We start from the raw sequence: 22,618 nt of genomic DNA, 5'->3' as shown, positions 1-22,618 counted from the left end.
AGGGTTCACTCAGGGGAGTCTGTAAAGAAAATGATTCTACAAGCTATTCCCAGGATAGTAAGTCGAGTCTCCATATGTGTGCACTGGCAAACAGTTGGTGTAACTGTATTCAGCAGCAGACAGAACAACTGAGATCCCTGTGGTATTCAACATTTCAAACACTTCAGGCTGCACTTGATTTTCCCTGGAGGGCGTACGGAGCCTGCAGCACCCCACACGGTGCAGATGGAATCTATGTATCGCGCAGTAAAAGGGAAATTAGGTGCATGTGTAGCATTTGAATATCACACTGTAAGCTGGGGGAAGAAAAAAAAAACGATAGCGATAAGATATTTTCAAGCATTTTGTCATTTTTCCCGCTGCTTTCCTCCTAATATCGAGACAAAGTTTGTTTTCCACCGATAAACAAGTCAAGCAAAGCCACACAGCCAGAACGCACGGAGCCTGGATGTGAGTAAATATTATTGCAGTCTTGTTTTTGTGTCTAAAAGCCAGAACGTACATCACTGCTGAGATGCCCAAGCTCCACATAGGCGGTCGGCATTTAAATCCTCATCTTTCAAAACTCATAATTCCACACGAGAACCCAGAACACATAATTCCCTGCATTAAGTCAGGACTCATAATTTAAAAGGCGCATCAGGAAAGCTTTAGTGTGAGCATTCATTTAGTCTGGGGTCCTTCACACAATGCTACATTAGGCCTCTAATGTGAGGAGGCTCCCAAAGGCTTCATTAAAATGAAAATGGCTTGAGAGGCTGTGAGCTCCCGTACAGCTGCTTTTGTGTGCAGGTAAGAGATGGCTGTGGGTACGTTTCTACACAAAATCAGCCAACGCACAGGATGGAGGCTTCTGCTTTTCTACAGGTAGTCTGTAGTTCTTAAGACTTAGAAGGAAACAAGCAACCGAATAAAATGTTTAAATTATCACTGGTTATGTTCAGTTTCGTAGTTTGTCAAGAAATCACCACATGGTAAACACAAACTCATTCTAAAAAAAATGACACCTGACAAATCAATCGAAAGCTAAGCATTACAACAAATACCAATAATAGATGCATTTTTAGGATAATATTAAAATGCTGACATGAAAACAAAATTATGAAATACTGCACATGCTGCACAAGAGACAAATGTAAGTAAATAAAGTGGGAAGTTTAACGGTGATATATATTCGCTCAAACTTGTACCTGTAAACAGAAATTTCGAATAAATATATGGAATGATTGTTTTTGATGATTGTTATTTTTGTTTTGTTTTGTCAAGTTTTACACCAGAAATCTCAACTTCAATAACACTTGCATACACAAAACTTTACAGTTTTATTCCTCTCTATTTTCCGAAAGGTTTTAACAAAGGGATTTGTTCACCTATCAATCAAAGCCTAAAATTCTAAAACAATTTATTCCCAAAAACATGGGATTTTTGGGGATTTTTTTAATATGTCAACAAAATGAAACAAGATATTCTGAACCTGACTTTATTCAGTTTTTTTCTGATTTCTGTTGTGGAAATTATCGCAAATCTGTTCACTTTAAATGAGGTAATATCTCATTTGCATTTTTAAACATAACACTTGAGTAACACTTGTATTTTAAAATGTTGATGAATGGTCTCCACTAAAGTGGAAAATGATTTATTGAAATAATTTGTGCACAAATTTGTTTGTTTGCTTTTTTTCTCTTGGAGCTATCTGCAAACCATCAAACGAGAACAAATCAAATTTATATGGAAACTAGCAACCAAGTAAAATGGTGAAATTATTACAGGTTGCGTTCAGTTTCATGCTTCGTTAGAAAATAATCACTTTTAACAGCAGTTTTCTGGGATCCACATGGTTATCAACATAATGTCATTGTAAAAAATCTAAATAAAAAGGGATTTTGGATGGAAATTAGCCAGCTTCTACATCTAGAATTTAATTGGACGTTGCTTTGGTGTACTAAAAAAAAAAAAACTATAAAAATCTCACTCAGTTTTTTCATTTATTCATGCATAAAATAGTTGGAGATAGCTGCAAACTAACAAACAACAACAACAAAAAACTATATTTTGCTACTCTTGTCTTTATAATATTAGAATTTTTGAGGGAAATATTGAGCAAATGTAACGCTGTGCGACAGAACAAACCGCAGAGAGAGTGAACGAATCCGTATCTGATGTTGGTCAAACCGAGATGAGGAGGATGTTTAATGGACAACTGCTGTTTCATTCATCTTAGCCTGACTGATTGCTTCATACAAGGAGGCTACTTTCACACCTCATTTGCTGTTTCTGCTACCATGATAGATTCAATCACACACATGCACAGTTATCTGCGCGCGCACACAAGCGCACCTTAGACGATCAGACGCCGCTATCTCGCACAGGAAGAGAGATGGACAGTCAGAAAGAGTGCTGAGCTCAAAAAATATAGAACCTGAAGAGAAGAGGAGGAAGGGAAAAAAAAAACATCAGTAAAATGAAAAACAAAAAGTAGCATTGTTAAAGACATTTTTTTTTCTCTATGTGCAGCTCTTCAAAAAAGGGAACTACTGACAGCACAATGCAATCAACTAAAATGTCAGAGAGAAGTGGCCCATGAGAGGCGATTGGGCCTTTAACTGCTCCAATCAGCAAATGGTGCTATGAGGCCGTCTACATCTGTCAAAGAAAAAAAAAAAAAAACAGGCAGCACGGAGGAAGAAATTGTGTGCTCTTGTGTGACAGAAGACGACAGAGCAAAAGCGTTGATCTGTGAGAACGTGCGAAGAGAGGAGAGGCTGATCTTTAACGGGGTAGTGGAGAAGTTACTTGGCCTTTTCAGCTTCAATCACAGCCGTTCGGAATGATGCTGTTATATAAGTACCGGTGTTCTTCAGAGGGGAAGACAGCGGGATATCATCTGGCCTTTACTTAAGATGAAGGACAAATATACTCTGGAGATTCGGGCCTTCATCATCCTCGCGCCGTTTGTGTCGAGCGATTGCCATCACCGCGAGCGGGATTGGCGACGAGAGGAGGAGAGAGTAATTAGGAGGAGAAAAACAAGGATTTAAAGGTGGAGGGAAATGAACAAAGTTAAAAAATAAATAAAATAAAAATGACAATAGGAAGAGCTGGAGGAAGAAAGAGAAGTAAAAACTAAAAAAAAGAATCAGTGGGAGAAAAGAGGAATCAAAGACGAATAAAAACAAGAGAGCTTCAAGGAAAACTTTCAAAGACTTTCAAAAGAATATGGAAGAGTTTGTCTGTTAGATGCTGGGCTAATAATCGCTGTCGATACATAGAAATGTAATAAGTAGGACTAGAAACAGGAGTGAAGAGGGGCTGGCGTGGAAGAGAAGAAGGAGGGGAGAGGAGAGAAAGGGTAAATAGGGGACAGGAGCAACAAAAGACAATGATAAGTTAAAGAAGACCATTCTTATCTCTCCTTATGTAGGTTAATTGACTAAGGAATTAAAGCAAAAAAGACATAATTCAATTCAATGCATGGACGTTAACAATACGAGGGCTGCTAGCATATGAGATGACTCTTAACGTACACACACGCCGACTAAGCCAGTGTGTCTTCCTAGTATATTTCTAATTATCAGTTAATTGTTATTCCCTATCATTAGGAGGGTGGTTTTTTAATTGTAATGTAGCCAAGCAGAAAGCCTACCTATACATGTGGGGGACAATTAGCCACCTCCATTAACCCCTGCTTAATTACAACCTCCATTGCTGCTTCCCACAGCACTTTCCTCGCTCCTCCGTACCCCTTCGTCTCTATCCCCGGGCCTTCATCCCCCTTTTTTTTTTTTCCTTTTTCTTTTTTTAATTTCTGCCCTCATTTCATTTATCTATGATCCCTATCATCCTCGATTGTTTGATTCATAGGATCTGTTCTGAACTTTACGGTGAAGTTGCTTGTTTCTTCGTGTTTTTCTAGGTTACCGTCACCCAGTTTCCAACCCATTCTCCACCGGTGTGTCCCTCCTGGATTTTTTTCCCAGATTATTTTCATCGGGGTCGAAAATAGCCGTTCTATGGAAGTTAAGGGCTTGAAAAGAGGATTGACTAATAAATCAGAAATCCTAAATCAAATCAGAAGAATCAGTTGCTCTAATTATGTGACTCTGATGAAGACTGAATCAAAGTTAAGCACGTTTGTGGCATTGATCACAGTAACTAACGTCGCACAAAAGGTCCTTTTTGCCTGAGAAGCCCACGTCCAGATGACACTGTGTCGTTGTGGTAGTGGGAAAACGTGCCGTCACAACTAAGTGTCTGGAGGTGCTGCTTTTGCAAAGATATTTCCCAGAATCAAAGCATAGATAGACTGAAGGCTTCTAAAAGAAATTTTGCTAAAAAAAAACAAAAACTCTTGAATCTACAAAAAAAAAAACTGCCAAGAGAAGGCAGTCGTTTGAGATGTTATTCAAAGTCTCTACAGGCAAAACATTACAACGTTAACACAAATTAAAAAGAAAAACAAAACTCTGCAGCAAAATTGAATAAACTGCAAAAGAAATGAAACAAGATTAAATCCGTTCTTAGGAAATGCATGAAGAGGGGTAAGGCGATTGGAAAACTGTCCTATTTCATCCAAGTTTGAGTAACAGAGGTGTGTATGGAAAGAGTGGAACAGATGATAGAACTGACACCAACAGTGAAACATGGTGCTGGGATTTTTTTTTTGAGTCAATGTGTTATGCTGCTCTGGAGTTGGACACCAGCACTGGATCGACTCCAACCCGACCAAGGAGAAGTAGCACTCCATTCTCCAATTGTGGGCTGCAATTTTGTGGAGAACACGACAAAGCTTCGCAAGAACTACTCGAAGACCAAAAAAAAAAGACTGAGGAGAGCTCATTGTCGTGGGCTTTCCTCCAGAGTCACCTGACCTCAAGCCCTCTGAAAGTTTTTTGGGTCACTTGAAGGCTGAAAAAGCAAAGAATATAGAGATATAACAAGGAGCTCCTTCATCTGTTGTCAAATTGTGTTAAAATAACACTGACTTTGCACAAAGTTGTTAAATTCATGACCCTGGTTCTCCGTATACGAAGCTTTTCGAGGATCTAAATTTGCTAAATTCTAACTTCAGTGCTTCCACATTATTGGGAGACTTTCCGAGACAGAACAATGATTCAAAGGTTGTGTTGCGTGTCCTTGTCATGGCTCATCTTGAGTATCTATTTTGAAAAGCAATGCCTGGTAGAGAAGAGTGGATTACCAATCATTTGGTGCGATATGAACTGAGTTTGAGAGGTCATTGATTGATTGATGCTGCAGTCTTGACAGAGACTGACGAAGAAGCCACTTACTGAATTTTGGATTTCAGAGCAAAGGGGGAGTTACAAAGAACTGAGAGAACTTTCAATTCCCATCAACCCATCTCTATAATGCATTTTAGTGCTGTTCTTGCTGGAAATCAAGGACAGACACCATCTCTTAACATTTTAAAAATGTGTATTTCAAAGTCTAGTTTTAAATTCCCTCTGCAGTTGTTGGTTAAACACCTGAAAACTCATCTTCAGGTGTCAAAGATACATATTTAGAAGTTTACTATTATTATTTTTTTTTTTTCTGTGAAAAAAATATGACTCTACCTCAAACTTTGTAACACTACTCTATGCTACACAATGGTAAGTTGTAATTTTAGAGTAATTCCACCATTTCAACTTTAGATCCATTCTTAAGCCTAATGAGATGCTGCAACTTGAAAAAAAGATTGGTTCCTTAGATTAGTTATGTTTTAAACCCTGGAAGTCTCAATTGGTACAACAGTTGAACGGTGAAAATGGAATGAAATCGACTACGTATTTCCCTCATCCAGTATATAGAAAACACCATATGTGATCAGGTAAAAAAAAAAAAAAAACTTGATGTACATCAGAGGAAGTCTTTAAATATCTGTATACGCCACTATTTACTCCTACAAAGGTCTTTCCTCTGATGGAGCAGAGAGATTCCACTCATTAAAAAAGTAAAGCAAAGCACTGGCTTTGCTGAATCCTCCTGGATTTCACTGATTTTAAAAACAATAAATTTGTGACGGACCACACGGACACACACAGCCACATAATTTGGTCAATGCAAAGGAACTTCTCGATAGATATCCTCTCTGCATTAAACACATCCTACCGTCATTCTGGTTGAACTTCTTCTACTCTTTATATTTGCTGTCAGGAAGCAGAGTTATGCCTAATGTGAGCTGAGGGTTGGAAAAAAGTGATATGTTGCTACTCTAATATATCTAGAAACGAAGAGAAAAAAAGAAAAAAAAAAAAACAAGAGAAAAGATGGGGGAAAAAACTGATTTAAATGAAATACATGTCTCATAGACATGGAAAAACACAAAGAGAGAAAGAGAGACAGAGAGAGAGAAAAGAGAGAGAGTGGATAACAATGTCCATTGTTCCATTAGGGAAGACAATAATGACTGATAAAATGAGGTTGCTAAAGAGGACACAATGGACCTTAATTGACTCATTAGGGAAAGAAGAGAATGAACTAATGAGTGGAAAACGAGTGCTGCAGCTTAACTGCTTAGTAAGCAAAACAGAAAGGCATTTAGTTTATTAAATCTAAGCAATGCAATATTGTTTGTTCCCAGAAAGGGATCGCACCAGAGACTATCAGGAGGAAAACAAAAGGAGATGTGAAAAGGAAAAGGTCTGGAGTGCTTAAGCATTTCACATTTATCTGTCACTAATGTATTATTATCTTTGATGAGACTACTGGGTGGAATGGTTGGAGTGTGCACAAATGTACTTTAGTCATGTTGTGGGGACAAAAGTCTGGACTCGCTTTGCAGCCAAACTTAATTGTTAATTTTAGTCTGAAGACTTGATTTAAGGTTCATGTTAGCTGTGATTATAATAAGTCTCCAGAAAACGAATGTAAGTCAGTGTGATGTCATCTGAAACGTGACTGCGTGTGCACATGTGTGAGTGTGTAAACTACCTCTAGATGTTCCAGGATATAAGGCGGGTTGGTCATTCCCAGCCTCAGCATGGCTCCTTCAGGAATCTCCTCCACCAGTCTCCACAGCAGCGTGGGCAGGTCCGTCCCAATGTCTCTCCCATAAGCACCAGTGTCCTCGCTGGTCAACCAGATCTCACACACTCCCTCTGCAAAGAGACAGAGGAGATCGCACAAAGAACGTTTAACTAAACACACTTTTTCACACCAGTACAGAATCGACATGACATCGCCGCGTTGCATCACATCAGGAAACACAAACTGCCCAGTACATCTCTGAGCATCCCTGGGCATTTACTTCACTGTGACTATAGCTGCTGTTACACTTTGGGGAATCTCACATTTACATTTCATTAATTAGATTACAACAACCTCACCTATTGAAGGTAATGAATGCGAAACCTGTAGGCTGAAACCTGAGGGAAATGTTTGATTCACACATCTGTTCTGAAGGTTAGAGATTCTACATTTCAATGATCATAACATGCTTACAAAATCATTCATGCTTTACTGACTTGGTTATAATTATCACTGCAGTTATCTGAGGGTTAAAGTTATCTCTTCTTTTTATTTTTTTTATTCAGGATCATCGCAATCACCTCTACATTTGCCTCAAATCCAGAGCTTTTATTTTGGTACTTTACGTAGTTGTAGTCTAAAGTCCTCTTGTTGTGATTCTTTTAATTTGTTATCTTACCAGCCTGGCTTCATCTTTGGTAAATCTTCTATTTCCCCCTTTTCAAACTATTTTTTTTTTTTTTTTTTAGTCACACACCTGTCTGAGTTGCACATCTGCAGTAACTTCGCGGGCATTAATGGCTCCTCTGTGCACAGCTGCCTCGCTCACAAATACCGACGCATGTGAGGCATCTGTGGAACTTTGGTAAGCTGTGGCATCTTCTCATGGATGTGACAGGTTTGGTGAACATCGGGAAATTGTAGCGTCTACCAATAGTCTAAATGTGAGGCATTTCAAGGACACTTGTAAATTCTAGCTTCAGAAATCAACCTGAGTAACACTAACAAAACACTGACATATGAGACAAATATTCACTGCATTCACTGCAAAGAATGCAGCCACAGCATGGCTGGGAGTTGTTCTTTTGTTGAAGGATCACAAAGTTCCAAGCTGAAATACCAGAAATAGACGTGAATTGATATATGTGGTGAGGTGAATGGGAAACAACCAAAAAGTTGCACTTAACATGTATTATTCAGTGCATCTAAATCAAAGTTAGTTGTAAAAAGTTAGTTTGGAGTCCTACATGGCCATGCTTAAATATTTCTATCAAATAATTTATCATGACAGCACTTTTTTTTGAGAAGCTCAAGTTACAAAACTCCACCTGCTTCTCTGAATTCTCATTATATCCATACCTTTCTAGAGTTTTCGTTGCCGTTGAATAGGCTTCAGTGGAAGTCCGCTCATGACAGTCGCCAACAAGTATTAAAAATACTCGTCTCATAAACACACTTTGCATGAACGTGAAGGTCACATGCAGCAAGAGGGGATGATCTACCGGCTTCATGCTAAATTAGAGCAGCGCTCAGTGCTGGAGCTTAATGATCTAACTGTCATTTGGCTGTAGGTCTGGAAATGGTTGAGTGTCTGCTTAAGCTATGTGTTAAGACATATTATATCATGCAGGCACACAAAAATACATTTGCAAACGCCGGAGCACAAGCCTGAGTAGACACACACACACACACACACACACACACACACACACAGACAGACAAGGAAATACACAACTATCATTATCATTAGCTGTGCCGAGACAGACAGAAAGATGCATGTGGTCATTCAGATAGCAAAGATGATGTTTGGCTAATTGGACAGTGTGTGTGTGTGTGTGTGTGTGTGTCTGTGTCTGTGTCTGTGTCTGTGTGTGTGACATAAACTGTTTAAAGGTGCACATGGGCCAGATAGATTAAAAATGATGACAGTGTAATTGTCTGGAGTGGAATGAAAGAGTTTCCAAAGCTCATCATCGCTGACATTAAGATGCACTAATGATTTCTGGAGCCGGTCGCGTCTCAAACCACCATCAAAAACATCCATCAATCACGCATGTTCAGATCAGATCCGATACACACAACATACACAAACACAAACACACACACACACGCTGTACAAGAATGCAGTCAGGGTGTGATGTTCATTCGCTTCAGCGTGTAATTAATTAAAAGCATATTTCACCTTGGTGCAACACTCAATAATACCCTAGTTCATTAAATTCTTTATCATTTTATAATTCACTCAATTTATTCTACTCAGAATGTAGGCTCTGTTTCAGCAAAGTCTCCCATCACAAACGTAAAGATCAAGCTCCACGCAGGCTCATGTCATTATCTGCTACCATTTATCCGTAATGAAAGAGGTGTTTAGTAACATTAATACCATTGTTGCTTTGCTGGAGCATTTTTTATTTTTTTTTTTTTAATGATCCACAACCTGTCAACATATTTCATCTTTTCAGCCTAAAAGAAGGTGGTGATGTTAAATTCCCAGGGCAGGTGAATTACGCCAAACTCGCTGCCAAGTCAAGGTCTGCATCCTCTGCATCCCTGGAGTGAATGCATTAATGCATCCAAAACACCAGCAGTGTAATTTTCAGCTCAACACCTCTGTCCCACAACGCTATCGGCCAAGTGGTCTTTTCATACAAGGCCAGACCTGCATCAAATTGAGCTGAATTGGTTCCCTCCAAAACAACATTCCTGTGATTCCACACAACGCTGCCAAGACAGCGAGCTTGCGTATTGTCTGCTTTTGATTCCTGTGTTAATTATGTTTTGAGCAGGGTGATGCTTTGGAAAAGTTACGCTTTACTCAAGGCCATGGTCACACAGAGATCTTCAGATAAACTCAATAACCTGCCCAGCAATTTGCCCCTTTGGCTGGCTTCTCGGTTCCCTTTGTGTTAGGTGTGTCGATGGTGTTATTGTTGGACAAACGCGCAGAGAAGGTAACCATCAGGAAACGTCTGTTCGCCCTCCGCTCTCTATCTCGTCTGTTAAAAACGGCACAGCTGCTTCCTCTGGTGTTGGCTTATGTGCAATAGAGAGAGGCTGAAATGTCTCTCAGGCTTGTCAAAGCTGCTTCTAAAATGCCTTTTTTCTCTGGAGAGGGAAATTTGGAAACTTGATAACGTACCACCTGTGACTTTTATTTTCAATAATATAATTAAATTTTGATTTAAACTCATTACAGTTAAATGATATAATGATGTGTCATCATTTGTGAGAAAAAAATGGCCTAAAAACCAACGCTGTGAACTAGATAATGAACAATACATTATGGTAGCATAATGTTTTTACTCTGTGAGGACTTTTAATTAAAGATAAATAGATTGTATTTGATATGATTGATCACGATAACATGTTATTGGGATTAAAGGAACCACATTAGGTTGTTTTAAATCATATTTGTCAAACAGATTTGTATTAAAGATGACTTTTCCACACACATAAAAGTTAGTCATAGATACTGCTCGATATTTTTTCCCTTATACAAGCTCTTCTTAGGCAATAATATTAGGAAACACAGGATAAACTATCATTGCTATGCCGATGACACCCACCTATACTTATATATGTAAGGAGATGAAACTAATCAGTTTTTAAAATTCAAGCATGTCTTTAAGACATTAAGGCCTGGATGATCAATAATTTTCTTCTGACTATCGAAAAAACTGAAGCCATTGTATTTAGCCCTAAACACTCCAGAAACACAATTATGTGACCCTATAGTTTGGTGCATGGTGTTGACTTAAATTGTCTTTGACCATGTTATGTCTCTTTTGCCTGCACAACATTGTTAAAATTCAGCAATTACTACAATTGCTTAATGTAAGGATGTCCAATTTTTTTCTATGAAAAGCCTTAAGTTGATCCAAAACGCTACTGCAAGATTATTGACAAAACATATTCCTCCTATATGAGCTTCCTTTAGCGATAAATGACAAAATTCCACTTGACCCTCAGAGTACTAGTTTAGTTCTTGTACCAAGAGTTTCCAGAAGCAGAATGGGAGGCAGAACCTTTAGCTAACACACTTCTCTCCTGTGGAACCAGCTCCTAGATTGGGTTCTGATGGCGAGCACCCTCTCTACTTTTAAATCAGGCTTCAAACCTTTCTTTTTGACAAAGTTTCCAGCTAAGGTTGACTCAGGTGAGACTGGACAATCCCTTAGTTATGCTGCAAGAGGCAGAGACTGCCGGAGGATTGAACTTTTCTCCTCGCTTTTTGACAAGTGTTTGATCAAAATGAATCAATCTTTATAATTAAACACTGTACGGTCTTGACCTCACTTGTATAGAAGAGAAAAAGACACTGAAACTTCACCAGTTGAAAAGGTGCTGTTCTGTAGCTGACCCTTGAATCTGACCCTGAAAGGAGAATTTAAAAATTATGGATGAACTTTTCTATCTTATCATTGCGATCACTGATGTATTTGCAAAAGCTAAATCCCTGAAAATAAAACCACGAGAACCACTTTCCATTCTGCTTTGACCTGCGCCTGTTCACATTAGCAACCTTTCACCTCGGCCCTTTTTTCCACGTCTCTTTGTGATGTAGTTTGATGTCAGAGTGGTCATAAACCAGGGCGGGGAGCGGAACACTTTTCCTAAAAGCTATTAACATTCACCTAATTTAGACACAGCAGTGCCAAGACAACACAGTGAGGTGTGGACAACAGACATAATGATGCTAATTTATTTATTTATTTTTTTTAAACACAAGAGTGAGACCTGCAAAATTTGGTGTTGGAGCTTTCAGGGTTGGGACAATAGAACACATATGCACAAAAAGGAAACAGTTGAACGTACGTCGAGGTTCCATTTGTCTTTGTCCAAGAATAACACCATCAGTAATACCACTCACATATCAAACTGTCATCACTGCAGTTCTGTGCCAAACACTTGTTGCTGCAACTGTGTGTGTGTGTGTGCACGTGTTTCCATGTGTCTGTGTTTTAGAATATCTCCTGCTCAACACAGATTTATCCTGAAGAAAACTGGTAGCTCTGGTTGTATATTGTGTATTTTATACTTAGATATTTTTCGAGAAATCTGTCTTCAGTCACACAAGATGCGAAAATCAAACCCTGTCAATGCAGAAACACATCCATATCCTGAGATGTAATTCTACTGTGATCCCATGCTTACTATTGCCCATGTGACATTGTATGCGGGTTAACGTTGCCTTTAAGTTGCACCACTTACTGTGTCAGACCTCTATATACCATTATACTGTTTACATGTAGGATTTCTGATGGCCTTGTGTCCTCACTCTGCCTATACGGACAACAAGCTGAGAAGGGCGAGAGGAGAACTGAAGATGAAGGTTTTAAAGTGGCTGCTTCGAAGCGTGACAGAACCAATTGATTCAGGTGATTGGGAGCGTTGGTAAAAGCCACTGTTGAAACGGTAAAAGCATCTAAAATCATAAAGGAGACACGAGCGGCTGCAACCAGACCTCGCATTTTCCTGTCACGCTTGTTGGTTTGTTTGTTTGTGGCGGCTCTGATTCCTTCGATAGCACATACGAACACTTACACATGTATGACAGCAGTCTGAATATTAAGCCAGAATGTTGGTTCAACTCTTGGAAATTGCTTTGCAAAATTACTGGTTATGAGAACAAAACTCTATTTACATTTTTGTGACACTTCTAAAATAATCAATAGATGAGAAAGTGGCATACGGCATTTGCTTTTTAGTTTTGTTTTAATCAATAATGGTGGTCATCATAAATTCTATAGGTTTTAGAACGGGTATGTCATTCAAGATTCTGTCCTATTTGGAGGTCAGAAATGTGATTTAAGCAAATCAGTGGCAGACTTTCCCAAGCTTAACTTAATTTTCACTCAGTTTTCACCTGGTAAATATGGTAATAAGTTCCCAGCAGAACATTTCTTATTGAGTGGCACAAAGAGTGAAAAGATGGCATTAGAACTATGTCTGTCAGCAAAACTTTCATTCGAAGCAAACAGGGGCTTTCTGAGCGTCAAACCATGGCTAAGCTGAAGGTTACACGTGGCAACTTTAAACACTAAACTGGATGAGATGAAGGAGAAGCAGAGTCAGACAGACAAAAGTGACCATCAGAAGATCGATCCGTGATGCTTTGTTCACTGAGAGAAAGAAATGCGACTTCATCAAAGACGCTGAATTTGGTAAATAAAGAACTGCAACACTGTGAGCTAAAGTACAGTCAACGGAAGACTGTGGGCAGAGAGAATGAGTACTAAAGTCTCAAAATCCACTGTTTTCAAAGCAAAAGAGGGGCACGAAAAACACTAAGAGATTGTAAAATCCATATACATTCCTCAGTGATTCAATTTTCCACTTAAATTATTCAATTATTAAAATGACCGTTTGTAAAGTGAATTTAAAACAATTGCAAAAGAAAAGTATCTTCACTCATGGTCACAGAGTTTTGGACTGCATATTGTTAAAAAAAAAAAAAAAAGAAGGTTTAACAGTTTTTAGCTGTATTTCTTTTTAAACAATGTACAGCTATGTTACAGATTTGTCTGTTAAGTTAAATCACAGAAAAAGGGACTCGTGTATATGGAAACCCTGACATAACAGGCCAAAGCTATCACAAACAGTAATTTAATTTTTTACAAAGTTTGATCATAAATTATATAATATGTAACTGTGTTTAGGTGTTACAGATTTTTACTGTCATTTTAAAGAAAGAAATGTCAATATTAAGGATTTTAAATATGTAGTTTAACTTTACATTTTTATCTTTTTTTTTGTCATTTTAAATGTTTGTTTTTTTCTCCATATATTCCCTGTTGTGTTATTTATACATATTACCAAACAATATATGAAATATATAATGTACATGTTAATTATAAGAAACAAGTCACAACTATGAATATATTCCTTGACAATATGTAAACAGATTTGCTGTTATTTTTAGTTTTTGAATGCTTCTTTAACATATTTTTCTAACACCCTTGCTGATAGATTTTCATAGTTGAGAAAATCTACAGACTTCCAGGTTTTGTTTTTGTACAGTCCACTGTTTGTCTGAACTGTTTGTGAATTGTGTACATGAAGGGACACATAAGTTACCCTTCTGTTCCTACAATATACATACGGGCTCAGCATCCCTACTTATCTTAATCTCTTCAGCGTGATATACATTTTCATTGGTTGCCACAGGCTATGGAGTTTAACAGATTATAGATCAGATGCACATAAAGATGATCCTATTAAACTGTATTAAATCCATTTTTCAAAACACAAGTCAACACATGGCAACGCGTGTCACAGTGCATACGTGGAGAAGGAGCGCATAAAAGAGAGAGCGGGAGGGAAATAACTGAACGTGGGTAGAAATTTCGGGTCGTTTTGAAAGTTTTGCAGCATTTGGTCGATATTGATTTAATGGAATACGTTTAATGTGACGGCCTGATAATCCCAACGTACGTCCAGATGTACCTCAGACTAAGAGCATATACACACACACCCTCCCTGTGCATCATGGCAGCTTAATGTACACAACATGCTTAGCTACGTGTTGCTCAGAGTCATGGAAAATATGGTCTTAATAGATTATAATAGGATTATCTCCATGCGCACATAAACTGAAATCTATTAAACATTCCCACTAAGGATGTGCATGACAAACCTGCAAAATATCAACTTATCAGCTTAAAGAGGACCACAAGTTCACGAACTCTGCACCCTTAGTTTGACCTCTTTTAACTCTCTTCTAATGTTGGTTTCTACTGAGACCGGTGTTTACACAGAATATAAATATGTACATCCATCTGGTACCGGCAAAGAGAGATGAGCATCTACATGGATAAATATGTTCCCCCTAAAGTACGATCAGTCTATACATGTCCAAGCATTCACATGGGGAAAAACGGAGAGGATACATGTAACTGCTGTGTAACTGGAAATATCACCACAAATACAGAGTGTAAACAGTATTCATAGGATCAAAGCAGACACGTGTTAACACCGTAATGCCCAAGATACACAAGATATCTTTAGACCTCTCCTTCAAGAGTAATATTTATTATTATAAATTTAAAGTATGTGACATATTAATATGTATATAGAGTCTACCTCACACAGATGTAATAATTAGCCATTCTGTGCAATACCCAACCCCCCCTCTGCTATGGCAACTGTTTTTTTAAATCATGTTTTATAGGGTTGTACAAAGGGTTAAAAAAATATGTTGTTTATGTCGAATAGTGCATATTGTTGGTGCACCTCAGGAGCAGCCCTTTAAATTCCATTGTGCTTGTATAATAACAATAAAGACTTCCTATTCCATTTTAACGATCCGTATCCCAAAACCAACCAGCAGTTCTGACCGGCACCTCATCTTTGTTTTTGAAATAGCCAAAACTACATCATTTATCGCAGCTAGAAACTCCAACCACCAACTTTCTGACAGTCTGTGACCTAATCTTGTGTAATGTAGAGTTCCTTTGGGGAAAAAATAAACCAAATTAAGTTAAAAATCGTGATTTCTCATCAAAATCACTTGCATTCACCAGATTCTGATAAAAACAAATAGTTCAGTGCAACACAGAAACCCAGAGTGACTCCAGAGTGACAAAAAATAAAAATGTACACTGAGCTGGGCTGAGCTGCAGGCTGTGCTTACACAGATCAGATCAGGGACATGAATGGGGAAAAAAAAAAAAAAAACGTAAAATAATCAATAGCATGAAGAGTCGCCATTTTTTTCAGCATTGGCAACAATATCAGTCTCTTGTGAGCTGTCATAAAAATCTGTCTGTCATTCAAGTGAAAGCCTGAGAACATTTCATAGATAAAAGTTTTAATGCAGCAGCAATTTTTTTACATCAAGTAGCTGTTTGATCTCTAAAATGGCGAAAAATGTGAATCAGTGCTTCCTTGAATGTCATGTTTTGTCCAAAGATATTCAGTTTACTTGTCAAAAGATAGAGGAGAGGAAAAAGAGCAGGAAAGACACCAGAAATATGACACTTCTAGACTGTTTAAAAAAAAAACATAAAGAAAAAATATAACATAGAAATTCAACTTCATTTTTTTTTCTTTTTTGATCATTTGTGGCATAACTTTGTTATAGTGCAGAAAAAAAAAACCACTTCTGAGTTCTGTCTACTTGTAGCCAAGGTTGCGCCTTTCCAAGAGAGGAGCATGGCTTTATATTGCAGCAAAAATGAGCCAATAGTGAGAAACACATCATGGGGGAAAAATAAATAAACACCCAGACATTGCTGGGGTTCAAAAGGTCAGTAAAAATTCATTAAAACAACTTTTCTAGCGAGAGAACTCCACATGTTTCTGCAGAGAGCCCTATAACATGCAAAACAGAGCCATGATTGCACTAAATAGCTGCTTCTTGGAGCATTTGTTCAACATGAATATTTAAAAACCAACAACAAATTAAACTTGTCTTGAAGGAATGTGGCCTCGCAACACTCAACCTCTCCACTACGCCTCATACTATTTGAAACCAATGCCTTTTTTAAGACAATATTTTCATTTTTTTGGGTAATTTTTCAGTCGACCGCTGCAGCGAAGGAACGCTGGGAAACGTGGGAAGGAGACGGGCGGCGAAACGGATCGAAGCGAACCTGGGAGTCGCCGCTCAGGGCACGCGCAGCCATCGGGTCACCCCACACACACCTCGTCTTTAAGCATCCGACACATTTGTGCATCGCCACTGACTGGAAGGCCTGTCTGACCTTCAATCACATTAGTCCCTCCCCTATCCTCCCCCCCTTCCCTCTGGCTGTCTGCCTTCACAGTGAGCCTCCACACCCACCACTAGCCAGCAAGAAATTCTGGGGCAGATGTCAGCAACAGCAACTTGAGAAATTAAATGTTGAATTTGGAGGCAGAGAGAGAAAAGTGAGCCTGTGTGCGGTGAGGCTGAATTATGAGGAGAAAAGATGTGTTGGAAGAAGAAGAAGAAGAAGAAGAAGAAGACGGGTGCATTAATATTGCAGAGTATTTAAGAATGTTCTCCAAGTGTTGGAGTAGCTGTCGTAAATTTATTAGCACTGCAATGAATCATTTGACATTGTCTATATCACAAGACGACTAATTGAATCGGGTTTTTTTCTTCTAAATTTTCACATGAAACATATTTAAAAATTCAAAGAGTATACAAACTCTGTAATTATTATTTTAATTGGCTATAACCCTCCTTAATCCCTGCTTCCCAACATAACGAGTAAACATGTGTGATGTCACTTTATTTAATTCCTGTGTTCCACCAAAACAACTTTTTTTTTTTAGGCCCGTATTCATCAACTCTCGCTGGAAACTTTACTAATAAGCGTTTTCACACATGCGAGCAGCGACACGCGCGCGCACACGAGCCCGCCTTCAATCCCCAAGCACACGCGTTTACACACTGCGGCTGGTGCACAAACGCCACACACAGAGTTTAATTGCGGTAATTAAGCAGCTTAATTTAGAGCAACAACTGTTGATGTGGTGCGTGGGTGTCTTGGCAGGTAGCATCATCATCATGGATTAACCCAACACACACACACACACACTCGCACATGCAAATATCATCTCTGAGGCATGTTTACACTGAATACATGCATGTGTGCGAGTTGCATGTGTGGATGTGCGGCTTTAATAAACAGCCTACACAATCCTTCAAACAACAACAACACATCAGCGTTAACCTACTTTCACGTAGTTTGCGAACTGCAGGCGTGACCTCCTGTGCACGTCTGTGGATGAGACAAAACGTCTGAATACATCAAAGCCCGAGTGCATGTGCGTATATGCGCGCGAGCAATGTATGTGGTATAAAAACAGCATGCCATAGCATATATGGGTCAGACTTATGGATATATAAAAAGTAATTGGCAAGGGGACTCCAAGTACAGTGCATGTGTGTGTGCACTGTATATATCTGTGGGAGCGTATATGTGAATGTATAGGCAGTAATAGGAAGGGAAGTTACAGCCCCTCTTTCATCTGTTCTGTTTGTGTGTGTTTGTGTTGTCAAAGAGGAAGCAACTTGTGAAGCTTCCAAAGCAGATGGACTGCAGCGTGCAAGAGGAAGGAGGATCTGCCGGGACCACAGATAGTCCTTTAAGTGCTTCAAACCGACGGAGCTTCCACTGAAGTCAGAGGAGCCACAGTGAACTGATGGACGATAAGACGGAGGAGGGGATATTATTGACATTATTTAGGTTCTAAAAGAGTTCGTTCAACTTAACCTACACAGTAATTACAAGAGCACTACATTTTAGCTGACAGAAGTAAGTTGGCAATGAATCACTACTGCTGAGACAACCTGACCAGCCTTATGCAATCTACACATGGGTGGCAAATTAATGAAGAACCCTTAACACCTGCGTCGAGGGAATCCAGTGACGCTGTAATGCTGTTGGGGGCATTTGTGCTGGACAGTTTTGGTTCCACCTTAGAAGGAAGATTCACTGGAATTCAGTCTATTCTGATGGGATCCATCTCTTCCATCCACAAGGCTCGAAGGGTCCCTGAATGGTTTTATGTAAAGGATGTACATTGTATGCTATGGCCATCACAGTCATCGGATCTCAACCAAATGGGACAAATAGGTTTGGACTGAGGTGTTACACAACGCTCTCCACTACCACCACCAAAACACAGAATGAGCAAATACCTTTGGGAAGAAGGTGTTTATCCCTCCAGAAGAGTTCCAGAGACTTGGAGAATCGATGCCGAGATGCATTGGAGCTGTAATCTTATTAAGATTGTTGAATGTTAAATAATGTCTTTGGAAATATTGGTCCTTTTTGTGGAAAAAAACGTTGGGAAATATTGTCTCTGATACAGTTACAGAATCCACTTGTTTTAGCAGGGAAAATATTCAATTGATGCTTCAATGATTCAGTAGCTCGTCTTTTCCTGCCATGGTTCCAGTCCAACACAACACAGGCACTTTTGCAATGTTCTCGTTTAAAGCACATTGGATTTAAACAAGTGCATCTGCTTTTTACACGACCCTATTCTCCATTTCTATCCCTATATAAAGAAAATGAAAGAAATATACAAAGTTCTTTACCTCTGTTGAATTAATGTAGAAAAAAAAATAAAAAAACAAAACTAACAGGTGCAGAAACTGACAATATCTGATCCACACAGGCTCTTGGTTCCCCTGCCAGGATTCCAGTTCTTCCCATTTTGCCAAATATTTCACAGCACATAAGCAGAAGCTGCAAAAGCATCATCATGGTTTGCCAAAAGGCCAATGTTGCACAGTATTTAGGAGTGTGGTTTTACAGTCAGAATGTTTTTTTCCTGACTCTGCGGTGGAGCCCTACAGTCCCAGGCCAGCCAGGATACATGTTGGCCCAGTGATGGACCAGCCTGCCACCTACCTAGTACTGTCTGGGAAAAGGCACCAGCCCCTATTACACTAAACAGGCCAGTGAGATGGAAAAAGATGGAAAAAAATGGATGAAGGTCACGCATACACAGCGGATACATGTGTATGCAGGTTAAACAGCTGAAGTGCACGAGCTAGATGCTAAGAAACCTGCACAGGCCTGTTACAGTAATGTGTTAGTCATCCTCAGATGGCTGAGCTGTCCTTGTTTACCTGTGCATGTTAGATAATGCAAGAAGATTGTGCAAGAAGTCCTTACAGAGAAGCTTTCTCTTTATTTTTTTTATTACAAATTAGTCACGTTTCAGCGATTAGCCAGCCTTGTGATCTGCTCTCTTTAATGTTATTTAATGAGCAATTAATGCAATTAAACAGGAGAGTCAAGGAAAAGATGCAACTGTCACAATAGTTCAGATCCATCTGTTGAAAAATCGAATGTGATTCAAATACGACCATCCAAGAGAATATCGGGCTTGCCAATGTATCGATACTAAGTGATTGTTTTAGTATGTTCCTGGGGATTTTATCAGCGTAGGAGATTATCGACGTCGTCCCCAGATTTGACCCCATGTCAGTCTATCAAGATAATGAACTTGCACTGGGCGCCATTAAAGGCACATGAGAGGAAGCTGAGGGGAGGATGAATGGCTGATGGGGCGTGTGGATTAAAGGACGGCGAGCCTGAGAAAGTGGCTATAGGGACACATCTCATTTCTGTACGCTTCAGAGACCCCAGGAACCGCGAGGAGCTGAGGGCATTAGACGCACACGCACACATGTACGACTCGACACCCAGATTACATATGGAAATGAGTTCCTATTAAAAAGTCATTGAGGTGGTAATGGTTAATATCAGCTGTCAAGAAGTCAAGGCAGTGGACACACACACAGAAAAATCGCAAATATCCCACCCCCCCCAACACACACACATAAAGTACTACAGTTGTGTTATTAATCAGACATAATAAGGTTTAACTCCTCTCAATTCAAGGCTGTTGACCTAATTTCTTTGCGAGCTGTTTGTGTGCGTGTGTGTCCGCACGCGTGCGTGTGTGTGCTTTTGCAGGCACTAATTTGATAAATAATAATAAGTCTGGTCAGTATTTATGCTAATATATTCATGACCCACCAGCAGGCATCATGTTTGTGTTTGTTAATTCATTTAGCCAGTGTGTGTGTGTGTGTGTGTGTGTGTGTGTGTGTGTGTGCGCCTCTGGCATTAGTTACTGTAGGAAGCCCAAATGAACTTTGCACCGTGCTTCTGTCTGTAGGAGTGTTAATTAAGTTAGTGACTCTATAATATATTGGGTGTTTTTTTGATATTTGCACATTCAACAATAGGTTGCGAGCGCTCATTACGGTTTTATAGAACATTATCATATTATGTAAATATTAGCCTGTTATGTGAACGTATGGGGCATTTTCTGTGTTAAAGCTTCAGAATAATGACTGCAGTTTGTTACATTTGAGATAAAAAAAAAAAAAAAACCCTGAGAAACACGGGGGCCATATGCAGGCTGCTGATCCTGATCCTCTCACTCTTATCAACTCCTGTAAATCCTCTTTGATTCCACACAGCAACACCATTTCTACATCTCCCTCGATGACACAAGAGACCATACATGGGTTCAGGCCTCGATACGGCACATTTTGAGATCTAAAAAAGGCAGTTTCAAAAACCCAGTTGCCACAGAAAGACTGGGAAGTTCCAGATATTTTATTTTAAAACAGAGTTTATATATTTTAAATAAAATGTGACAGCACACTGCATTTAAAAAAAAAAATGCAACATACTGAATGCCATCTTTATGAAGAGCAGGTTTGGCATAATGTGCTCTGGTCAGACAAAGACAGGCTTGTTTGGTCACAGTGACAAACCAAAGACAGCTTCATACCAGCTGAGAAGCATGCCGGTGGAGATGCTTGGGTTTGAGGTTACTTCGCTGCCTCTGGGACTATGCAGCTTGCAGTCATTGATTCAATTATGAATTCTACATCACATCAAAAGACTGCTTGAAGATAATGTGAAGCCATCTGTCCAAATGCTGAAGTCGAATCAGAAGGTGGACCTTTCAACAGGAGAACGCGCCTAAGCACATCAAATCCACCAAGGGAAGACTCAAAAAGAAGAAATGGAGTGTCCTAGTCAAAGCCCTGATTTGAATTCCAGTGAAATGTCAGGCAAGAAAAAAAAAAAAAAAACCTTCAAACATCTTGCATCTGAAGGAATTTTGCATGGGAGAATGGTCAGAAAGTTTTGCAAGCCAACGTGAGACGGAGGACAGTTGTGTAAAACACCAACAAGAAGTCATTTTACCTTCTTACGCCAGGGGCTTACTTACTTTTTTCAGAGGGATATTACAGTTATTGATTTTTTTTTTTGTTGAAGTAATTATTGGAAAATGTTCCTCATGGTGCTGTTCTAGTATATGACATGAATCTCTGTCCACAGTTTCAAAGAGTTTGCTCGTCCAAATATGTCAAAAAGTATTTCCTGTAAACTGTGTACTCCATTCTGTGTCACAAACCCTGTAGCAGTTTTGTAAATCCAAACTGTCATTTTCAACGCATGCTCAGTTATCAAAGAGTAAATATTATATTCTCAGGATCACGTAAGCAGATATGCATGTAAAACAACAACAACAACAACATTGCTGCGAATTATGTACCACTAAGTAAATTAACTAATTTTACTGGAAATCAGATTAGACAAAATACAGACTCAAGTAACTGGAAAAGTTCTGAATATAGTCAATCATTAGCCGAGCATTCGTCAACAACCAGATGGATAGCAGCACTACTGTAAAGGCTACTACTGCAGAGAACTGAAAGCTGAGGAGCAGGGCGATGCACACACACACACACACACACACACCCTAACAACACACACTTCTAGGTACTAGGCGAAGGGCTTTTTTTTTCAGGGAAGTTGTGCCCCCAACACACACACATGTGGACACAAACATGCAACGGGGGTCGAAGGGAATCAGGAACAGGGTTTTCTGCAAAGTGACAGATGTGGCGACAGGCTGTCCAGTCAGGCAGAAACACTCAGAGACTTCTTCAGCTGAAGACCTGCAGTGACAGTGACTGTGGCTGGAGAGAAACGTGTCAGGACAGTCAGTCTTACACACACACACACACACACACACACACACACACACACACACACACACACACACAGAAAGAGGAAAATATACAAACAGAAAATTGACTTCACTACCACAGCCAAGGTGTTCAAACTTAAATTAAACCGAGAGGATGAACCATTAGATAGAAAGCGTGCTATGCTGT

At 39.3% G+C, this 22,618-nt stretch overlaps 1 protein-coding gene across 1 annotated transcript in view; it reads right to left on the bottom strand.

The window, feature by feature from the left end:
* LOC103372136 (threonylcarbamoyladenosine tRNA methylthiotransferase-like) overlaps nt 1-7,097 on the bottom strand; it is a gene marked incomplete at its 5' end in the record, with an annotated part of 101,523 nt that extends 94,426 nt beyond the window's left edge. Inside the window, one exon of the mRNA XM_008301701.1 lies at nt 6,931-7,097. Coding sequence (XP_008299923.1) covers nt 6,931-7,097 — 167 coding nt within the window. The remainder of the gene's footprint in view (nt 1-6,930) is intronic.
* Nucleotides 7,098-22,618: the final 15,521 nt, after the last annotated feature.

Source organism: Stegastes partitus, unplaced genomic scaffold (assembly GCF_000690725.1).
Source record: "Stegastes partitus isolate 25-593 unplaced genomic scaffold, Stegastes_partitus-1.0.2 Scaffold1701, whole genome shotgun sequence".
NCBI classification, from domain to species: Eukaryota; Metazoa; Chordata; class Actinopteri; family Pomacentridae; genus Stegastes; species Stegastes partitus.
The sequence above is the reverse complement of the archived record's forward strand: the minus strand, read 5'-3'. Positions and strand labels throughout refer to the sequence as shown.